The 22222-nt window shown below is 40.8% G+C and overlaps 2 protein-coding genes across 2 annotated transcripts; both read right to left on the bottom strand.

The window, feature by feature from the left end:
• Positions 1–1159: 1159 nt before the first annotated feature.
• On the bottom strand, positions 1160–2515 carry LOC129250333 (uncharacterized). The gene has a single exon (XM_054889966.1). The coding sequence runs from the start codon at positions 2513–2515 to the stop codon at positions 1160–1162; it is 1356 nt and encodes a 451-aa protein (XP_054745941.1).
• Positions 2516–8788: 6273 nt separating this feature from the next.
• LOC129250334 (uncharacterized protein K02A2.6-like) lies at positions 8789–12346 on the bottom strand. The gene has a single exon (XM_054889967.1). It carries the CDS (start codon positions 12344–12346, stop codon positions 8789–8791), a length of 3558 nt encoding a protein of 1185 aa, XP_054745942.1.
• Positions 12347–22222: the final 9876 nt, after the last annotated feature.

Consider the following 22222-nt stretch of genomic DNA (forward strand, 5'->3'; position numbering starts at 1 on the left):
TAGATTTGACTCCACCTGATATGGAAATAATGTGGAAACCACTACTCGCAATAGGGCTGGGCACGTTGGCTGTGGTGCTCTTGGATTCTTGATAGTTCTCATTACAACCTTGTATCCCATTCCCCAGGGGTCGACATTCACGCTATCGCAAAGCTCTTGAAAACAGCAATTTTTACTAGCCTTTATAGCTTTTTTAAGCGTAGCTTTACAGGTTTTATGGTGTGCTAATAATGCGTCGATGGCTGGTGTACCACGAGCTCGCTTCAGCTTTCTGCGCACTCTATTGCAGTCTCCTCTTATATTTGCTATGTGACTATTCCACCAATATACTGCTTTTCTGTGTGGCCTTGCAGATACCCTAGGCATGGTCGCGTCGCAGGCCTTGCTGAGACAGTTGCTTATGACCGCCGTCATGCCTTCTGCTTTCATTTCTCCAGCGCTATCTAGAGTTAGGCAAGCGTTCCAGCTCATGTTGAAAACTTCGGGATCAAAACATTGTCTCTTCCATCCTCTTTGCTGTGCTCTTTGAGGGCGAAAATCGCTATTTTCTACACCCATTAGTATATCGACGGTTATTGCCTTATGATCGCTGTACGTGTAGATAGAGCTTACATTCCATGTTGCGTTGCGTGCTATAGTATTATGGGCGAAGGCGAGATCCACTATCGAGCATCCTCTTTCGGTTTCAAAAGTGAATTTACCAGGCACGTTAAGCAATTCCAGGTCAAATGGTGCCAGGCTTTCCAAAAGCACTCTGCCACGTCTGCTAGTACGCGTACTTCCCCAGGTAGTAGACCAGGCATTGAAATCGCCGGCTATAAGTACTGGATGCTTGCCACGTGCCTCAAATGCCAAGGCTGTCAGCATTCGTTCATATTCTTCTGCGGTGAGGCTCGGTGGAGCATAACAACTGAAGAAATAGATGCCTTTCGTCTTAACCCATGTAAAGCCGTGTTTGGCTGTCATCATTTTGCTCTGCGGCTTAATATGTCCCATTGTCCAAATCGCCGCCTTGTTTGAACCATCCGACGTCCAGGAATAACCATCGATGTTTTTGTATTGCTCGGAATAAGGGCAATATCTATTTTGTGCTCTTGCATGGCCTGCTCCAGGAGTTCTTGGGCAGTTTGACAGTGGTTGAGATTAAGCTGTAAAACCCTCATTGGATGGCTTCTCTTCGCGCCTTTTTAGCTAACGGACATTTGTAGCTGTCAGCTGCATGGTTCCCCTTGCACAGTGCACATTGTTCAGGATTTTTGCAAGTAAGTGCCTTATGGGCTTCCTGACCACATTTTCTACAGAGTCCCGATCTGTCTATTTGCTCCTTGCACTTTTGAGCGACATGATCGTAACCCCAGCACTTGAAGCAACGCTTAGGAGAATCGACCTTTCGTACCCGGCAGGACACCCATCCAATTCGCACACGTTGAGCCTCTAACACCTTTTTCGCATCTCCGGCTGGGAGGACAATGAAGGCCGTCTGTGTACCGTTGTACACCGTTCTTAGGCTTCTTACCGCCGCTGTATCTGGACGTTTAATATTGCATTGGGCATGAAGCGCGTCACACAATTCTTCTGCAGTGGTTACCTCATCCAGATCTCTGCACTGTATTGTTACAGTGTGAGTTTTAACCATCACTTTTGCTGCGGTTTTCAGAACATCTTCAATCGCTGTCTGATATTCTGATGTTTTTCCGTGCGGTGCTCCTTTAAGCTCTATGATCAATTCCTGTTTAGCTGTTCTGCGGATTGCTTTTACATCTTCTCCGAGAGCCTTGAGAGAGTCCGATGTTTTTACCTTACGCAGAATGTCAGCATACGTAGCATTTTCAGACTTGGATATGATTATAGCATCAGGCCTTGTCCTCACCAATTTAGGCGGCTTCTTTTCTTTTCTTGGTTTGACAACCGTCCAGCCGGCATTTTGGCCTTTAATTGGTGCCTGTACTGGTTTTGTCTGATGAATCGCTGCCGTTGCACACCTTTTTTTTGCCGCAGGCGATAGTGCGTTCACGACCGGGTTGCCAGTTCCTTGCGTGCTAGGACTGACTCTTGTTCTCGTCCTTTTAACCGATTGTGTAATTATACCCGAACATTCTTTTCTAATATTGTTAACGTCTGAGGTTTTTGACGTATTCTTTTTTGGAGTTGTCTGCTGTTTCTCACACTCTTCCATCAACATAATAGCTTCGGTGTGCCTCTTTTTTATAAGTGAACCGATCTTTTTTATTTCGTGATGCACATTGTGACGGCCTTTGTAGTACGCCAGGAGAGAGTCAATAGCTTCTCCTAGACTCATCATTTTTACCTGTAGTGTCTTCTGCTTTTCAGTTGCACATTTTCCTTCTCCAGCGGGTTTTCCGATGCAGCACCCACCCACTGGTGTTTCCTTCTCTTTGTTTTTTGCTCCGTCTGAGCCTCTTATATGCCGTGTTGTTGGCGTTATCACGCTGCTTTTGGGCGTTACGTCTTCGGCCCTTATTAGTTCCCTGGCAATGCGTTCGCCTACGCGCATATCAGTGGGGATGGGGAGAGTGGCGAAGGTGTCCTCGGTAAATTCCGCGAATCTGTCCCAATCAGCTTTATTAAAGTTAATGTATCACCGGTGATCCGCTCAAACAAAGTCGGCAGGTCTCGAGATGATAATGGGCAAGTGGTTTGATGCAAGCGATAGCATAGATTTCCAGGTTATGCTATTTATCAGACCAGCGCTAGCAATTGTAATGTCAGGCGAGCTGCTGCAATTGCCCACTACCCTGGTGGGGGCATCGTTGTTGTTGTTGTAGCAGCGTAATCATTGTCCATAGTGCTGAATGTCGAGTCGTCTATCTGCTCTGCCAACTGATGTCCTCTACGATCATTTGGTAGGCTTGAATTCCAAAAATCGTGTTGCGCATTGAAGTCACCTACTACCAATCGGTTTTCACCTCTGATGTGCGCACCTATATCAGGGTGATATCCTGCCGGGCAGCAGGTGAAAGGGGGTATATATATATTAAACATTTCGAGCTCGACGTCGCCTGACTGGACAGCTATACCTTGACATTCTAAGGTGCTCTACCTATCCTATTGGTCAATCAGCCATACTCCTAGATATGAAGCTCTTTACTTTCTCTATTGTTTTGCCCCCTATGGTTAGTCTCGCATAGAAATAGGTTAGGTTGACCTGGCTGCCTGAAAGCCATCACATAGACCTATTGGCCCTTAGTGGTACCCGACCCGTACGTATTCTTGTAGTAGGTTTTTTGTAATAAGCCTACGTCTTTTGCGAATCTAAGTAAGCTCAGAAGCTCGAACCCCGAGAGACATTCTACCCTCTCATATTGTAGAGCTCCTAAACATTTCATTCGGGTTCTAGCTAATGCAGGGCAAGATCATAGAAGGTGTTCAAGAGCTTCCCTCTCTTCTAGTTTATTGCAAAATTTGCAGCTATCATTGTTTGCAATTCCCATCTTGTGTGCGTGAGCCGCTAACAAATTATGGCCTGTCAGTATACCTACTATAGTTCTACTTTCGTTTGGGGTCGAAACCGTCCCCGTGGGCAAATGTAAATCACATAATCTGTTTTCTGCTGCATTGAAAATATTTCATATGAACATTTTTTGTTCCAACTCCAATTGAAAAACCAAGAATTTCTCGAAGGCAGACGCAACGCTGCAACGTCATGACTCACAGCATTGAAGATTATTACCGCATTAGCATCTACATCCCATACTTGGATCAGTTCACTACACATCTACAGGATTTATTTTTGAAGCATCGGAACATCTTGGCGAATTTCGCTTGTCTTTGTCCCAAAATAATGCCAACTTTCGCCCGTTACCACGGCAGCAAACGAAAGGTCTTTTTCCACGCTGCGACGCTTGAAATCTTACTTGAGGTCTACAATGAGAGAAGATCGTTTGAATGGACTTGCTTTTATGAATATTCATCGCAACGTGAATGTAGACATTGACTTCGTATTGAAAGAACTGTTTTGCGTACCTCGAAGAGTTGCAATGTTATCGGACATAGATCAGCATTGTGAAAGTGCATGCAGTCATTAGACTTTGAATGAAACCATGTTAAAATGTTTTTAATAAGATTGAAATTAAAATATAATCACCTAAACCATTTCTTGAAGGTATGCGAGCATCAGAAAGATTTGGCGAAGTTGCTTTTCATTGCAAAATATTTTTAATGTATAATTCTAATATTATATATTCATTGTATAAAACAGAACAGAAAAAATATTTTACTTCTTTTTACATGTAATCCCTGCACACGATCCTTAAACACTCAACAAAAAGGCAATTTTTCTTTACTATCTCATTTAACGTATATTAAAAGACGTTAATCGCATTTATTAAATCTTATTTGTGAATGAAATTTAAATCCAGAACCATCGCTATCCTGTCAGAGTATGGAATAAATTCGCTAACTCTCCCACAAAGCTTTTTCGCGATCATAATGCCTACACCTCTTCTGTCTTGAAGAGTCATTTCCTGAGTAATAAAAGTGTACGCTTTTTTTTATACAGCCGTTTGATTGCCACCAGGTTTTGCTTATACCAAGAAAGTCAGGTATTAGTCTGTTAAATTCATTGATTGTGTTGTCTAATTTACCTGATTCGTATAAACTTCTTACATTCCATGTCGCAATATTTACGTTCCGTAATTCCATTGCTCTTTATGTAAATTGCATAAATAATCACTGATCCAATTCATGATTCCTGCGGAAGTGATTCCGATTATTGGCTCTTGCTCTTGGGGGGGAACCGCTCATCCACGGTTGGCCAATTTATCGGCAATTTCGTTTGCTTGAACACCGGAGGGTCTGGATCCCTTATAAGTATAAGCCTGTTCTATCTTGCGACAGAATTAAGCTTCTTCTTACATTCTTGAACAATCTTTTAGGTTTGCTTCGCGTTCTCCAGGGCCTTCAGGGCAACTTAACAGTCATTGAAACCTCCAATCTGTTTCTCGCTCTCTCTCTCGATTTTCCATTCGCCTACTCTCAGAATGTCAAAAATTTCCGTTTGGAGTACAGTTGCCATTTCCTCCATAGTGATACTTATTACTATCGTTTAAGTACCATCCGGCTCCAGACCCTATTTCATTCTTGGACCCTTCGGTAAAGAAAATATCCATCAAACCTCTCTGAGTGCATTCTGGATTGCTCCATTTCTCTCGCAATGGAAATCTGACATCAAATTTCCTTCCAAATGAAACTGTGGGTATCAGGTCGTCCTTAGGTGCCAAAAACAGTGGATACTGCTCAGATAGCAACTTAAAGATTTCTCTGTGCCCCGAAGTTCCGTCTGCGTGCCAGAAACCATATTTATGGAGTCTACATATTGCCTTTATTGTTTCCTGTTGCATATGTAGATCCAAGGAAAGCAAATCAATCATAGCATTCAAGGCACACCAGAGGTTCGTGCAAAGCCTCCTTAGGGATTTATCCGATGTTAGCGCACAGACATCGTCCGCATATGCTTGGACATGAAAACCGAGTTCCTGCATCTCCGCTAGTAGAGAGTCTACGACCAAACACCACAGCATCGGAGAAAGAACACCTCATTGAGGACATCCTTGCTTGGCCCTGACGGTGATTCTTTCGTCACCGTTCTCACCAGCGGTTAACAGCCTCTCAGAGAGCATGGAATATATTCACTTTACAATGATTTGATTAACTCCATGTCGTTAGGCAGAAGAACACATTGAGTCAAAAGTGGCATTATCAAAAGCCCCCTCACATGATTTTCCACTCTGGTAAGCGTGTTGATTTCTACTAAGTGGACTTCTCGACAATACCACCACTCGTTCTAGACTTTTCAACGCGAACGATATGAAACTGATTGGTCTAAAACTTTTTGTTAGGGAATAGTCGTCTTTTTCTGCTTTCGGAATAAATACTACTCTTACGGGTCGCCATTGGAATGGTATATAACCAAGTGCAAAACAGGCTGTGAAGATCCTCTTCAGGACCTTAACCAACCTGTATCCTCCTTTCTTAAGCATTGCGGGGTATATTCCGTCAGGTCCAGGCTACTTGAAGTTCTCGAAAAAAGACAAGGAAAAGCTTAAAGTTTCTTTTTCGAGTAGAGCATTAAACGTTTCCGATTTGGAAATGGTGAATGAACTATTAAGGGGGGGGTAAGGGATAAAAATCGATTTTTTTTTTTTGCATGTTATTGTAGTAAAACATTTCAAAAATACCGTGTTAAAATTTTAAGTCAATCCGAGCAAAACTTTTTAAGTTATAGAGCATAAAGCCGAGCCGCCTCAAACATCTGCCGAGACGCAGCAGTTGCGCGCGTAGTCCGTTACAAACGTATACCTAAGACTAAGGAGGGCAGGATAGCTCGTAGACTTGCTAAAAAGATGCTGAAGACAATGACAAAGCTAGTGGAAACATACTCTATGGTGCTGGAATCGACGACTCCGTGTAATTAGAGAGGAAAAAGTATTTTCTTGACGTTTTCATAACTTAAAACTTTAAACGCGGTTTTCTCGAACCTTTTTTTTTTAAGTGCGTAGTCATTGGCATTTGAAAACTACTCAACCGATCCTTTTGAAATTTTGCACACATATTTTACATATAAAAAACCTCCCCCCAACGTTTTTTTTCGCCATTTTTTTTTATATTAAGGTGGTTTTACACCTACAAAATGGCGGCATTTTTTCGTCAAAAATCACTTTTTACTTCAAACGACTACCAAATGGCTGAAAATGAAAATAAATCGTCAAAATAAACGTTGGGGGGAAGTTTAACTCATACTTTAACTAAATTATTCGATTTTTTTAATTTCAAATGATTCTACGCTGAGATATGCTGACTACTGCAAAATGTATTTTTGAAAAGACGTCTACGTAAATGTGCTCTCATTCGCTCATTTTGCAATATTTTTACATGAAAATTTTATCAAATATTCTTGAAATGTTACTTTATAATATGCAACAACTTTTAATAAACTGACTTGAACCGTTTCGCTACAATAAATTCATGAAAAAAGTGTTTTTTTTAGCGTTTATCCCTTACCCCCCCCCCTTAAGTTTTCGAATGGAATCCAGCTTTACTGAGCGATCTAGATGAAGGACCTTACAAAGACTCGCTGTTTCATTTCATTTCTTTGACGTTACTGCAGAAATTTCTATAGGATTCAAGTTTGCCTTTCCGCACTTTTTTTCTTATATTCTCTCTGTGTAAGTCGATGATTAGCCCAGTCCTCTTCTGTTTGGGTCTTTAAGGCCTTATTAAGAAGTTTTCTGGACCGTACACGAAGCTTCGACAGCTCTGGGTTCCACCAAGGAACCGCTTTTCCCTGTCTACTTTGCCTGAGTGAGCACAGTTCCTCAAAGCAATTGATTAAAGTACCTTCTAATTTCTTAGTAGCATCTTCAATCATTTCTGCGGATTTGAGTTTTTTCAGGTTTGGTAATCGCTCTGGTACAAGCTCACCATACCTGTCCCAGTCCACAGTCGGAATTCGATAAGATGATGATAGAAAGAGAATCCTCTTCCAAAATTCGGCATCGGTTGAATTGATTTCCAACTGACCTATTGGTAAGTGTTAAATTAATCCCCTCTTGTTTCCTTTTGGTCACAAAAGTTGGTTTGTGTAGTGTTTTGAATGACCAAATCGGATGACAGGATAAAATCCAGTAACTTGAGACTTCTGGGGTTGTATTTGCTGCTTCCCCATACAATGTTTTGTGAATTTCCATCACAGCCCATTAGTCCCAGATTATTGGATTCTGCATTTTTGACTATATTACTTCTCTTTGCTCCGTCGAAGGAGGTAGCTGTAAAGAGTCGTAGCGTAGGTAGGCCGAAACTATGATAGCTTCGACACTGTTCCCACTCTTCAGGTACTTTATTTTTGGAACAACGATGTTGCGATGTGTGGTATGATCCACCTGTTCTGGTGTGTGCCAATTACCGACACCACACTTATATAATATGTTTACTTCAGGACGTTTATTACTTCTAATTAGTTAACAATATTAAATGCTATATCAAATACAATTCAATTAAAGTGTTTTATTAATTCAGCTTATTAAAGAAAAACATCAGCAACGTGCTAGTCTGCCATCTCAATTATAGTGCTTTTTGACATTTTAGATCAGGGTTGCCATATTACTATTTCGCATTCCTCAACACCTCCCTTTGTTAGGAAGTATCATACTCATTCAAATATGCTGGTGGTCTACGAATCCTGCGACTCGTTGATGTTCCTCTATTCGTTCCTGCATGTGCATTAGAACCAGATGAGGTGGTTTCCACTAGGGGAGCACTTCAACAGTTTCTGGCTGTAGTACGGGTTGATTTTCTTCATTGAACCGTGGTAGTTCTGTGAGATCAAAAACGTCGCATAAATATTTACTCACATCGCGATTGCCAGTATGGTTTCCATACCGTTTTACCATTTTATTTGCATGTGATCTAATCAGTTTTGAGTTGCCCTTTACTTCAATTCTGACATTGTAGTTCACAGAACCAATCCGTTATATGATAACGCCAGGAACCCAAAACTTATCATTGCCTTGATGCCATTTAACGTTTACAAGGTCTCCATTCGAAAATTCTCTAGATTTTGCTCCGTGTTTGAAATTAAACTGCTTTTCTTGTTTTAAATTTCGTTGTTTGATTTCCGTTGTTTGTGGCTTAGTTAAGTCTAACGTTGTTTTGATTTTCCGGTTAAGGAAGGCTTCTGCCGGAGATTTACGTTCTACCACATTCGGATTTGGCGTGGATCTATACGTTTGCAAAAATGTTTGCAAGTTTTCTGAATCCGTTCCTTCCATTTTTAATTTTTTAATGCCCTTTTCAGTGTATCTACGAACCGTTCCGCTTGTCCATTGGACTGGGGATGATAAGGCGATGTCCTTATGTGTTGAATACCCCGCGATGTTACGAATTGTTCGAACGCTCCGCTCGTAAATTGTGTGCCGTTATCGGAGACCAGTGTGTCACAATCTCCGTAACGTGAAAGCGTTTCATTTAGCTTGCTAATGATTGTTTGCGTTGTGATATTCTCTACTTGAAAAATTTCAGGCCATTTTGAAAATGCATCTACGATTACGAAGTAATAAAAACCATTGCATGGTCCTGCTATATCAATGTGTAACCGTTCCATTGGTTTTGTTGCTAACGGCCATGATCGAAGTGTATGTTTTACAGGCATTTTTGCTGTTGATGCACAAAGTTGACTATTTCGTGAATACGAGACTATATCTTCGTCCACACCAGGCCAATACATGTAACTCCTTGCTAACAATTTCATCCGTTCTCTACCTGGATGTCCTCTGTGTAGTTGACGTAAAATTCGTAGTTGTAATTTCTTCGGAATCACTATGCGTTCATGAAACATTAGGCACTCTTGAATCACGCTGAGTGCATCTTTCCGTGCATAAAGTGGCTGTAATTCTGGTGTTATTTCTTGCTTCCATCCATTTGATAATGCGTTTATGACAGCTTGGGCCGTTGAACATTGCTTTGTAGCTTTTCTTATCATTTCAAAACTCACCGGAAGTTTTTCACATTGGTCTTCAATAATCGTGTTCCTTTCTTCTTCCATTTGCGTACAAGCTATCACCATGTCTTCGTCTTGCTTTGTGTGATTGGCTATAAGGCGCGAAAGCATGTCTACACATCCAAATTCTGTTGTTTTAATGTATTGGATATTGAAGTCGTACATCATCAATATTAGTGCGCATCGCTGAAGCCTATTTGCTGCGTACGTTGGGATGCCCTTATTTTTACCAAATATTGCGATTAGCGGCTTATGATCCGTGCACAATGTGAACTTACGTCCAAAAATAAATCTGTGGAACTTCTTTAGCGCAAAATCTAATGCTAATGCTTCCTTTTCAATTTGCGAGTACTTTTGCTCTGCATCCGTTAAAGCTTTTGAGGCGTGTTGTATAACCTTCTCTGATCCGTCCGGAAAAACGTGACAAATAAACGCACCGATTCCTCTATTGGAGGCGTCTGCTGCCACTTTCAATGGTAAATTGGGGTTATAATGCGTAAGCATTAAATCTGAATTTAAAATGCGTTTGAATTGCTGGAAAGCTTTTTGGCAATCAGCGTTCCAATTAAACTTTTCATTTTTATGAAGCAATTTGTCCAAAGGTGCTCTGATTTTGGACATTTCTGCGATGAATTTTCCATAATAATTTACACAGCCCAGAAATGCTCGCACTTCTGACATATTTTTGGGTTCTGGTAGTGCTAGAATCCGGCTTATTTTGGTGGGGTCAGGTTTTATACCTGTTTTGCTTAAAATGTTTCCCAAATATTTTACCTGTGCAGCAAAAAATTTGCATTTGTCGAACTGGACCCGAAATTTATACTTCTGTATCTGTTGCGCCTCTTTATGAAGGTTTTCGACATGTTTCTCAAAGGTTGCACCGCCTATAATGATGTCATCTATGTAAGCGACGGTGTCATCTATGCCTGCCAATATGGTGTCCATGATTTGTTGCAACGCTCCTGGAGCGCTTTTGATACCTGGTGCGAGTCGATTGAACGTAAACAGACCCATATGCGTGTTAATGGTGAGCAGCTTGGCTGACTCTGCTGTGACGGGTATCTGTAGATACGCGTCTGATAGGTCTATTACGGTAAAACAATGACTTCCCGCGACCTTTGCGTAAATTTCTTCTGGCGTGTGCAGCGGATATTGATGCGGCTCTAACCATGCGTTTAGCCCTGATGAATAATCGCCACAGATCCGAACCTTGCCAGACGGTTTCTTCACTGCGACGATAGGCGCTGCCCATTCAGAAAATTCTACAGGGGTGATAACCCCTAATTGATGTAATCTATTTAGTTCTTCTTCAATGTACGGTAGCATGGAATGTGCTACTGGCCTTTTTGCGCGAAAAATTTGTTTAGCATCCGGCTTTAGATGCAATGCTGATGTAACTGTGCTACAACTTTCCAGATTTGGCTTGAATATGTCCGCATAGTCTTGCTGTATATGCTTCAAAATAGTAGATTGTTGATCTTGAACCGATATGATGTTGTTACAAATGAGATTGAGAGGCTTTTCCCAAATATGGAAAATGTCACACCAGTCAACTCCTAAGATGTTCAAAGAATCAATATTTGCTACGAATAAATTACAGTATTGTACTTCCCCGTTTAGCCTAGCTTCACAAGAAAATTCGGCTAGTAGTTGAATCTTATCTTTTGATGCGCTGGTAACGTATTTGTTCTCCAACCGTATTCCCGGTTGACCCATTTGTATCCATGTGAACTTTCCCATTAGCGAGACGTCCGAGGCGGTGTCCACCTGCATTCTGACATCACACGACGGAAACGATGAAGTTGCGGTTTCTATCGGCTTTATGCTTACGGTTGCGTATTTGCGTCGATTAACATGCGTTATTGAATTTACTTGTAAGCAACTGTTGTGACCTTTGTTGCTCGTTTGTTGTTGCTTGTGTCGCTGAGGTCTTGTGCTTTTGCTTTTGCTGGCGCTGTATGAATTACAGTACCCCTCCGTATGACCGTATTTGTTACACTTTTGATTGCGATATGTACAATATTTTGCATAGTGCATGTCTCCGCAATTCCAACAGGGTGTTTTTGGAATCTTCGCTTTATTTGTTTTGCTATTTTTAGTTGCATCGTTCTTGCTTTGGCGTGTATTTGCATGTATTGCGTTGGTTATTACGGCTTTTGTCTCTTCCACCATTGCTGTATCTTTCTTTAGATTGATGAATTTTTTCGCATGACTCACCAGAGAGTTTAATGTTTGCTGTGAATCTTCTTCTAGTTTTGCCAATATTTTTATACGAATGTCGGCTTCTGTGTGTGCTTGCAACCCAAATACATAGATGAGGCATTTGAATTGATCTGCCGAAAGTTCCGACAGTCTAAATTTTTCACATTGAGCATTGACCCTGGCTGCATACGATACCAGGTCTTCCTGTTGATTCTTACTAATTTGCAAACATTTGTATCTTATACTGAAGAGCGATTCATTTGCACCGAACATTTCTCCCAGCTTGGAGACTGTTTCTTCGAATGTGAAATCTCGTGGATTTTTTGGTAAAATATATGTTGCATACTTGTTATACGCAATTGGATTTAGCTTCCTCATTAAGAGGCGAACGCGTGATGCTTCGTCCAAATCTTTGCCATCGACGAAGAAAACGTCTTCGTGACGTGCATACCACGTGTCGAATGTGAGTGCGTTTGTGGCATCATAGCAAAATTCTGCTATGCTTTTTGCCAATGACTCCATCAACTGTTCCTTTGAATTTTCTACTGGCTGCTTTGATTTTTGAGTCAATTGCTCCAGTAATTTGCTTTGCATCTGCAACAGTTTCATAAGCTCCTCTTGTTCTGGCATTTTCGCTTATGTTCCTACTTTGCAGTTTTGTAGGTTATGAGACCAATTTCCTCGTCGCCACCTGTTGCGATGTGTGGTATGATCCATCTGTTATACTCTCTGGTGTGTGCCAATTACCGACACCACACTTATATGTTTACTTCAGAACGTTTATTACTTCTAATTAGTTAACAATATTGAATGCTATATCAAATACAATTCAATTAAAGTGTTTTATTAATTCAGCTTATTAAAGAAAAACATCAGCAACGTGCTAGTCTGTCATCTCAATTATAGTGCTTTTTGACCTTTTAGATCAGGGTTGCCATATTACTATTTCGCATTCCTCAACAAACGATATCTCCGGAGCATAGCTCTTTTAACATCGTGTGTTCGATCAACCTCGGCATGATAATACATGCTCGCGGTCTCACATTCCCTTCACAATGAAGTATTTGTCCCCACGACATAGCACCTAGACCGCAGATACGCTTGTGACATACCCATTAGGCCGGTTCGATTTGTGGGGAGGCAAAAAAATCGCCCATTGCTCTGTGAAAATCATATTCTAGGGATCAAAATAAAAAACTTTGCCGAAGGAACCATACCTCTAAAACGAATTCTGATGTCCCCCAATTTGGATCGAACTTTTGGGTAGGGGCCTTCTTAAGAAATGCGCGTTTTTTGCAACCATTTCAACAATTAAGGTATCACTGGAATGCACCGCAATCCTTTTAAACAATGATGGTATCATTGTGACACAATTGCAGATCGTAAAATTGCTTGTGTTGTTTTTTTAAGCAACCACAAGACACAGCAGGTAGAATTGAAATTACCATTTCATTCTTATTACCTCGTCTCGTAGACCATATATAACGCAACAGTTTTTGTGAATGCATTAAGTCGTTGTGAAGAACTCAAAGTGTGAAGTGCTAATTTCACATAAAAAAATATTTCAAAAAAAATAATAAGTGAAGTGACCATTCCAAATCAAAAAGTTTACAATGAATCCACCATCCTCTACACCGCAAGATGAAGCAACTACATCAACAACTATCGAAAACCCAATGAGTCTTATACCCAAGCATGATGTTACTGTTTTTGGTGTGTCTACTGATTAAACTGATCTTAATTTACCAACCCATCTGGATATCTTGAGATATTATTTTTACTCAAGCGAACGTGCTAAAACAGAACAAAAAAAGTTTTCCCATAAATCATTCACTATTCAAGTACAAGGTAAGTTGATTGGAATTTGGGAAAAACTTGGTATGGAAATAATGCTGAAAAAAAGTGTATTTAATAAATTGAATAAATTGGTTGACAAGTATCAAGAGCAAATCAAGAGAAGAAAGAACACCCAACAATTTACAGAGTATGTAAAATCTCTGGAAACAATTTTTTAAATTTTAATATGTAAATGCGATTTGAAGGCAGCTCCATGTGCATGCGGCTGGGTTCCAGAACGCCTCAAAGAGTTCATAATCAGAGAAGACTAACAATGGATGCATTTGTAATGGAAACTGAAGAGCAAGGAGCAACGTCTATGTCATCAATGCCAACATACCAAGATCCCGATGATTCAACATACGCACCGTCACCGGTTCAAGAAGATATGGATAGAAGCACAAGTTCACAATACACAGAGAGATACGATTGTTTTAACTTTGCCTTGGTATGTGACAGATTTGGTGTGCCTGACAGAGTAGCATCAGCATTGGGAACCGCTCTTTTGCAAGATTTTAAAATTGAAGATAAGCATGGGAAAATCGAAAGTTCGCAGAGAAAAAGAGAAATGCAGACAAGAAATGCTTCGCAAACGGTTAGATGATACCAATTTGTTTCGATGGCAAAAAAGATGGTACTTTAATGATAGATAAAATTGATGAGAAGTATCATACTAGGATGGTAAAAGAACCTCATGTTGTTATTTTGAGAGAACCCAATTCTGAATTGATTGGTTACGTAAGACTGGAACATGAAACCGCTGAATACAAAACAGCCAAATTAAATGGTTTTTCAACGATAAAAATATATCACTGGATGCATTAATTGGAATATGCACTGGCGGTGAGCCAACAAACACTGGCCAACACGGTGGAATTATACGACGATTCGAATTGCTGTTAAAAAGATCATTGCATTGGTTCGTTTGCCTTCTACACTTCAACGAACTTCCGTTTCGGCATTTGTTTGAAGATTTGGATAAATCAACCAGCACTGGACCAAGATCGGCAACCGGAAAACTGAGCCGTCAAATCGAAACTTGTGAAACTCTTCCGGTATTTATTGCTATCACTCATTTATTATAATTGTCAACCATTTTTAATTATTTTATTATTATATATTTTCAGGTGGTGGACGGCTTCCAGAAAATGGAGTTGCAAAATATGCCCCCTGCTCCGGAAAAAATTGAATTTTCCACCGATTCGAAGTACTTATACGACATGGCCCATGCAATTTCTAGCGGCGTGGTTCCGGTGGATCTGGCTAACATCAAACCAGGGAAAATTGTACATTCTCGGTGGCTCACCAAGGCCGCTAGATTATTGCGATTATATGTGACAACGGAAAATCCAGATGCAAATTTAAGAATTCTGGTTGAATTTATAATTAAACGTTATTTGCCAATGTACTTCAATATCAAGTATAACTCTTTCGTGTTCGGCAGTTCATTATTTTTCAAGTTCATTGGTTGGTCACGATTTCTAGAACCTCGTTTACCCAAAATTGTCAATCAAGTAATTAAAGATAATTCATACTATGCACATTCGGAAAATATCTTTTGTTATCAATGTTGTTTGATGATAGCAAAGAAAAGCGCGACTGTGCCATCAAGAAAATTCTACGCTATCGAACCGATGTTGGCGAGTCAATGGAACTTAGAGTTTATAAAAAACCAGATATAAACTTTAATTGCACAAGTTATACGGAAATGATCAGTTTGAATGATATAAATATCGTATTTGAACCACCATTCACGCGAAGCATTCCGTACGATACATTGAAAAAATATTTAAATCAAGATGATCCACCGTTTAATGATCCAAAAATTCCATCACACATACAAGGAACGGAACGACATGTTCAATTGCTAGCTAGCGTTTCCAAACGGGTTATACCGGAAAATGTAGAGGCTGTTATGGCGACGACATTAGAGAGCCGTGCGGAATTGCCAAGACTTGAAAGTAAAAAAGACTTCAAACAATAATTTTTTTTAGTTTCTTTTCTATAACTCTCTTAAATTAATTTTTTCATTTACATATGTTCTGACTAAATAAATTTCTTAAGAGAAAAAATAGATATTATTATAAATAAATAATAAATATTATTATAAATAAATAAAAATAAAGAAAAAACATAGCCATTTAGCTGATTTTTTCATGTAAAGGTCAAAAATGGTGATATTTCGAAATGATTGTGTGGGGAACCCCCCAGGGGAGTTCCATGGGGTGTGCCACTAGCATGGTTGGATCGGCCGTCCAAAGTTAGTGGGGGTCGGTCATACATTTGGACTCGATTGGAGCACTCTAAATTGGTCAAAGTGAGATTTTTCAAAATTTGCCCCTACCCGAAAGTTCGACCCAAATTGGGGGACATCAGAATTCGTTTTAGAAGTATGGTTCCTTTGGCAAAGTTTTTTATTTTGATCTCTAGAATACGATTTTCACAGAGCAATGAGCGATTTTTAAATCGACCCGCCCTAATACCCATGGTTCTTGTATAAGTATTATGTGTGGGTTTGCTTGCAGTTTTGTATGCCTACGGCACAGGAGGGCCGTAGACGCTTTGCTATGCTGCAGATTTATCATTGTAAATATTACTTCAGTCATGAGACTAAGTATATGTACGCTTTATCCTCCACTTTATCCTGTACACGGAAATGGATTCGCCCCAGATGTAAGTGGGGACGGCATCCGTACTTCGACTTAAGAACCTTGAGGGACCCAACATCGATACCCAGTACCAGGTGGGAACCCGCCTCCGAAGTGGTAGCGGATTTCTGCTTGGTGCACGAGTATACTCTCCAGAGACTCGTGCCAAGATCTTTGTTCTGAACACGGATGCGTGTGAGAAGTTCTACTGAACTACAAGAAGGACCCGGAATCCAGACACTCGCTTGTACCAGCCTTTCTTTGCTACTCTCAACAAGGATGAACTTGCGGTTTTCGCAGGCTGGAATTTTTGCTATCTCTTTTTCCAGCTATTCTCCGGAAAAAGCATTGGAACAGTGCACCTTTACGATGCCGTCCACCACGCTTTTACCCTCGAAAGTCGGCGCGTCTTTCGACTCACCGATAGCTTTCCAAAGATAGCTGTCAAAATAGTCTTGTTGGAAAGTAGACCGTCTTGTTTGTCGGTATGTATCTCCACCGTCATCCAATGCCCGAGCCGTCGATTGCTCGACGGGAGGATTTCCCGGAAGGCGGTGACCTCGTGCAGAAACATCCATCGTTAACCTCCACATTGTACAAAAATGCATTTTATACCTCCTGCCAGGTTGTCGGTACGGTACACTCCACATAGTACTTGGGTGGCCACTAATTCCGCCGTTCCGCGGATGGGTGGATACCCAATTTCTATACGGAGCGGCCCTCTTAGTTCGTGGTAAGTTAATCTCCATAGCATGGGGTTAAATCTCCACTTGCGCCTCATCCCCGCGGCAAGGAGACCGACATGACAAGGTTGGGCTATGCTAATGGTCCGTTTGTTGATTCTATGCGCTGATTTTGTTGTTTTTTCCCGCAGTGTTCATTTAGTGGTGAAATGAAAACTGCTGTTGCTTGCTACTTAGTTTTAACCGATTTTAATAACATAGTTTAACGTGAGCAATTAAAAGTTGCAATACAAGTTGCAAAACTCAATTTTGTATCAATGTGAATATATAATTGGATTTTTATATCGCCATAGTTTCATTAACCACGTCAAAAAAAAAACCTTATAAATTATACAACTTTAACTATTGTATAAATTACTTAAAACCTCTAAGCCTCTCGAGGGTGCGGTTTTCAGTTTTAAGATGGGGGTACATTATTCTAAAGTTTTCTTTTTTTTTTAATTTTATGTAAAAAAATATAGTTCAAACTACTACAAAAAACCATATAATGCAACTAACTAGCTAACTAATAATTCACTATCTAATTTGTATGAATTGGCTATTTTTTCGTGTTCTTATGGTACTACTTTATTTTTAGTTTTCTGAAGCCTAAGGTATTTTTCCGATATATTTCTTTTCTTACGAAAAAAGCTATTACTGATAAAAAATTTTCTTTATGTGAATAAAATCCAAGTATGTTATTGAATTATCTTATATCATATCTTTGAATAAATTAATTTAAACAATTTATTATTTATATATTTATATATATATTATTAAAGTTAAACATATCAGGTCAATCCATAAGTTCGTGCGTATTTTACCCATAATTTCACTTTTGTACGATTTTTGCATACAAAAAATTATTCGCGGAATATAACGGAACTATTTATATTTTCTTTGATATGTTGTGCATTCAACAAGTTATTTTAATCGCGGATAGAAGCACGTGTTCTTAAAATGTAAAATGGAATCTTCGAACGCGTATAAGAGGCATATTTTGTATTTTTTTTTATAAAAGTGGTAAAAATACAACAACTGCTGCTGCAGAAATAAAAACTGTTCACGGAGAGAATTCCGTGAGTGTAAGTACTGCGCAAAAGTGGTTTTCAAAATTCCGAAGTGGTAACTGCGACGTGGAGGATGCCCCGCGCGCTGGTCGTCCTGAAGTCTTTAACTCCGACGCCTTGCTCGAACTCGTGGAAGCTAGTGCAAATTTGACAGTCGATATAATAGCTCAGAGGTTAAATTCATCACATGGAACAGGTACCTGGTTCAGTTGGGAAAGGTTTTAAAGCTGGGGAAAATGGGTTCCACATAGACTTTCCGTCGCCAACCTTCAGCAGACAGTGAATGTGTGTTCTCAGCTCCTGCAACGGCTTGAAAATGAAAGTGTTTTGAGCCGTATCGTTACTGATGGTGAAAAATGGGTTCTTTACAATAATCCTGTTCGCAAACGCCAATGGGTAGATAAAGGTAAAACACCAGAGCCGACCGCTAGAGATGTCCTTCACCACAAGAAGATTCTCCTGTCTATTTGGTGGGATATGACCGGTATTGTTTATTATGAGCTTGTGGAACCAAACCAGACGATAACTGCTGATTATAATTCCCATCAGCTATCAAACCTGAATGAGGCACTTAAAAAAATCGACCGTCTTTAGGAATAAACGAAAAGTTTTGTTTCACCGCGACAACGCAAGACCTCATACCACAAGGCAAACATTAGGCAAGCTGAACGAGCTCGGAAGGGAGCTTATGCCGCATCCACCATACTTCTCAAAATAAGCTATAAAAAGGGATATCGAAGCGTATTTTGGCTCCAAGGACAAACAATTTTTTGAATAAAATCGAATAAAATCTAAAATAAAATTGCAATTACAGCTAGTGGTAAAGAAGTTTAAGTTGGAGAAGTTATTAAAAAAGGAAAGTAAAGTAAAAATAGTAGTAGTGTGAGAAGGGATTTTTTGGAATAGATTGAAATATCATCACACATGTAGCGAATTGTGGGAAATTCATCTAATTTTCCTAATGTATATGGATCTATTCCTGAACATTTCGATTGGGAACGATACATTTTGCCACATACACCCGCACACCTTATTCCCATCTCTCCGCGAATTTGCAGTTTGCACTTTTTGCAATCCATGGATTGGAAATATTGTTATAATAAAGTTAATACTTAAAAACTTTCTTTCACACTTTTTTATTTAACACTCTTTCTTATGGAATATATGTTTTACGCGGGAGAGAAAGAGGCAGGCGTAAAAAATCCACTTTACCACTAATATACAGTCACTGTCTCAATACGAACATCAATTGTATCCAGATTTGAATTTTTCAAAACACTATTTTGAGAGCGGTCCCAAACACGTCCATTACGGTTGACAACTTTGCATTTTAAATTTATTTTATCTAAATATTTACAAAAAAAGTGTAAATAAAAATGTTCACCTCAAAAAATAGGTGTTCCTTCCAAAGGTTAAATGTAAAGTTTTTCAAAAAAACACACGTAAAATTCAGAAAAATGCATGAAATTTTTATTTAAATCGATAGTACACTCCATATAATTTAATGTTTGAAGATTATTTCATGCTAATGTTGACCGCGACTGCGCTTCAAATGGTCCATCCGCTTAGTTCAATTTTGGCATACTCTTTCCAATGTTTCGGCAGGTATCTCACATATAAATGCTTTAATGTTGTCTTCCAATGCGTTAATTGAAGCAGGCTTGTCTGAATAGACTTGAGCTTTAACATAGCCCCACAAAATATAATCTAAAGGCGTTATATCGCACGATTTGGGTGGCCAATTGACAGGTTCCGAACGGGAAATAAAATGTTCACCGACCTCGCCCCTCAACAAGTCCATTGTTACGCGTGCTGTGTGGCATGTGGAACCGTCTTGCTGAAACCACATGTCATGCAAGTCAAGCTCTTGCATTTTGGGCAAAACAAAGTTGGATATCATTTCACGGTAGCGCTCACCATTCACAGTTACGTTACGATTCGCAGTATCTTTGAAGAAGTATGGTCCAGTGATACCTCCAGCCCATAAACCGCACCAAACTGTGACCTTTTCTGGATACATTGGTTAGGTTAGGTTGGTATGGTTGCCCAGGGAATGAGCACACTTGGACGAAGAAAGATTCGTTCTTTGTGATACCATTATGAAGGAGGTGAGGTGCAAGGGAAAAGACGATGGGATGCAGGGAGAGGGCGGGAAGAATTGGGGAAGGGATGGTTAGGAGCGTGCGGATTACGAACGATGACTATGTTTGCGTCAACCGCTTTATGCTCCTGATGAAATTCATTAGATTTTTAATGTCAGCGCCAGCTATATCAGCAGGCGTGGCAAAGAAATAGGAGCCAAGATGCCTAGATCTTAGCCCCGCCAGAGCAGAGCAGCTAAGGAGAAGGTGCTGAGATGATTCCACTTCATCCTCCATACATCCAGCGCAAAAAGGACTCGAGGTGATTTGCGCATTGTGTCTTGTGAGAAAACCCACGAGATTAGAGAGCTGATATTTTGTCAGCCTCAGAAGCTCGCCCGAGCGCCTCCGGTCCACACGTGGCCAGAACTATTTCGCGACCTTACACATTTGTGTCCTTGCCCAGCTCTCTCGCTGAGTTGGTGCGATGCCCATCTTTCCAGGAGCAGACCGCAGGTAGTCAGTTGGATCCCAATACTCTCCCTTCGCGGGGAAATCACCTCACATGCCCCTTGTCTGGCCAACTCATCCTCTGTGGCCATGTCGCTGTGGCCAGGAACCCCGATGAGGCTTATGTCAAAGAATTGGGACTCAGTCGAAAGTGAGGTCAGGCATTCCCTGACCAGTTTCGAATACATCGTCTCTGACCCGAGGGTACTTATTGCCGCTTGGCTGTCGGAGTAAATATTTATTTTTCTGACTGTTAGTACGCATGTGAGCAGCCACTCAGTTGCCTCCTTGATTGCGGCTACATCAGACGCACTGCAGTGGTCCGGTAACCTGAATTTGAGTCTGATGGGGAGATCCTCGCAGAAAACTCCTCCGCCAACATTTCCTTCTAACTTCGATCCATCCCTGAACAAGTTTCTCCAAGTGTAGCCCCCGTCCACTCTTCGCTTGATGAAATATGAATGGAGAAGGTTCTGGCCGGACTAAACGAGGGTATACACTGATCCGTTGACAGAGGGATGAACTCGAAGTTTCTAAGGGTGCTTGAGTGCCCATAAGTGAGGTTGAGCTTATAGCCCGAGCCCCTTAGTCTGATTGCAGTACGTGTAGCGACAATTCTGCATGCGAAGTCTATGGATACCACATTTAACATTGCGTTGAGCGCCAGAGTAGGAGTCGTTTGAAGCGCCCCACTGATTCCAATGAGTGCCGACTTGTGAACTCTCTCCATCGTCTTCACCAATGTCGTCCTCTCTAGTGAGTTCCACCTGACTATGACTCCATATAACAAGATAGGCTTTACAATAGTATTATATAGCCAGAAAAAAACTTTAGGCGAAAGGCCCCATCTTTTGCCAATTGCGCCATGGCACCCATACAAGGCGATTGTTGCCTTCCTCACTCTTTCCTCAATATTGGGCTTCCATGTAAGCTTGCTGTCAGGGATAATACCTAGGTACTTCATCTTGTCAGAAAGCATCAGAGGACATCCCCCTAGGGAGGGAAGTTGAGCTCTGCGTATTTTATGTTTCCTCGTAAATAGGACGAGCTCCGTCTTAAGAGGATTGCCCTGACAAGAAGTGACTCACCTCGTGCATTGATGTTTGAACTTCCCCAGCAGGTGTGGTGGGAGTTCGCATCAGTGCCTATTATAAAGCCGATTTTTCTGCGTTTTGCTTCAGCCAGGGTTTCACTTAGCAGCGCCGGAGGTGGTTCCACCTCGTCGTCATGTGCCATATAGACGGAAATCAGCCATAGCTTTCCAGCCGGGCCCTCCAGGCTCACCGTCACAATGTCTTCATTGCTGAAATTAGGCAAAATAAATGCGTTAAGTTCCCTCCTGATGAGTATACTGGATCTTGGTTTACCTGTCCTCCTATACACCACTAGTTTGTAGCTTTTCGTCCTGAGCCCAGAAATGCCTTTGCTGCTCAACCACGGGTCCTGCATCAGGACTATATCAGCTCCCCCTTGCTCAAGGTGGATAAGTAGGTTGGCAAACGCCGCCTTAGAGTGTTAAAGATTTATCTGAAGAATATTCATCCTCCAAGATCCTCTCAATCACCCCAAGGACGGTGTCCTCGCTCTCCGAGGCCAGAAGACTCTCCTCCTCCGCCCTGTCGCAGAACTACCCGATGCT

Source organism: Anastrepha obliqua, chromosome 6, assembly GCF_027943255.1.
Source record: "Anastrepha obliqua isolate idAnaObli1 chromosome 6, idAnaObli1_1.0, whole genome shotgun sequence".
Lineage (NCBI taxonomy): Eukaryota > Metazoa > Arthropoda > Insecta > Diptera > Tephritidae > Anastrepha > Anastrepha obliqua.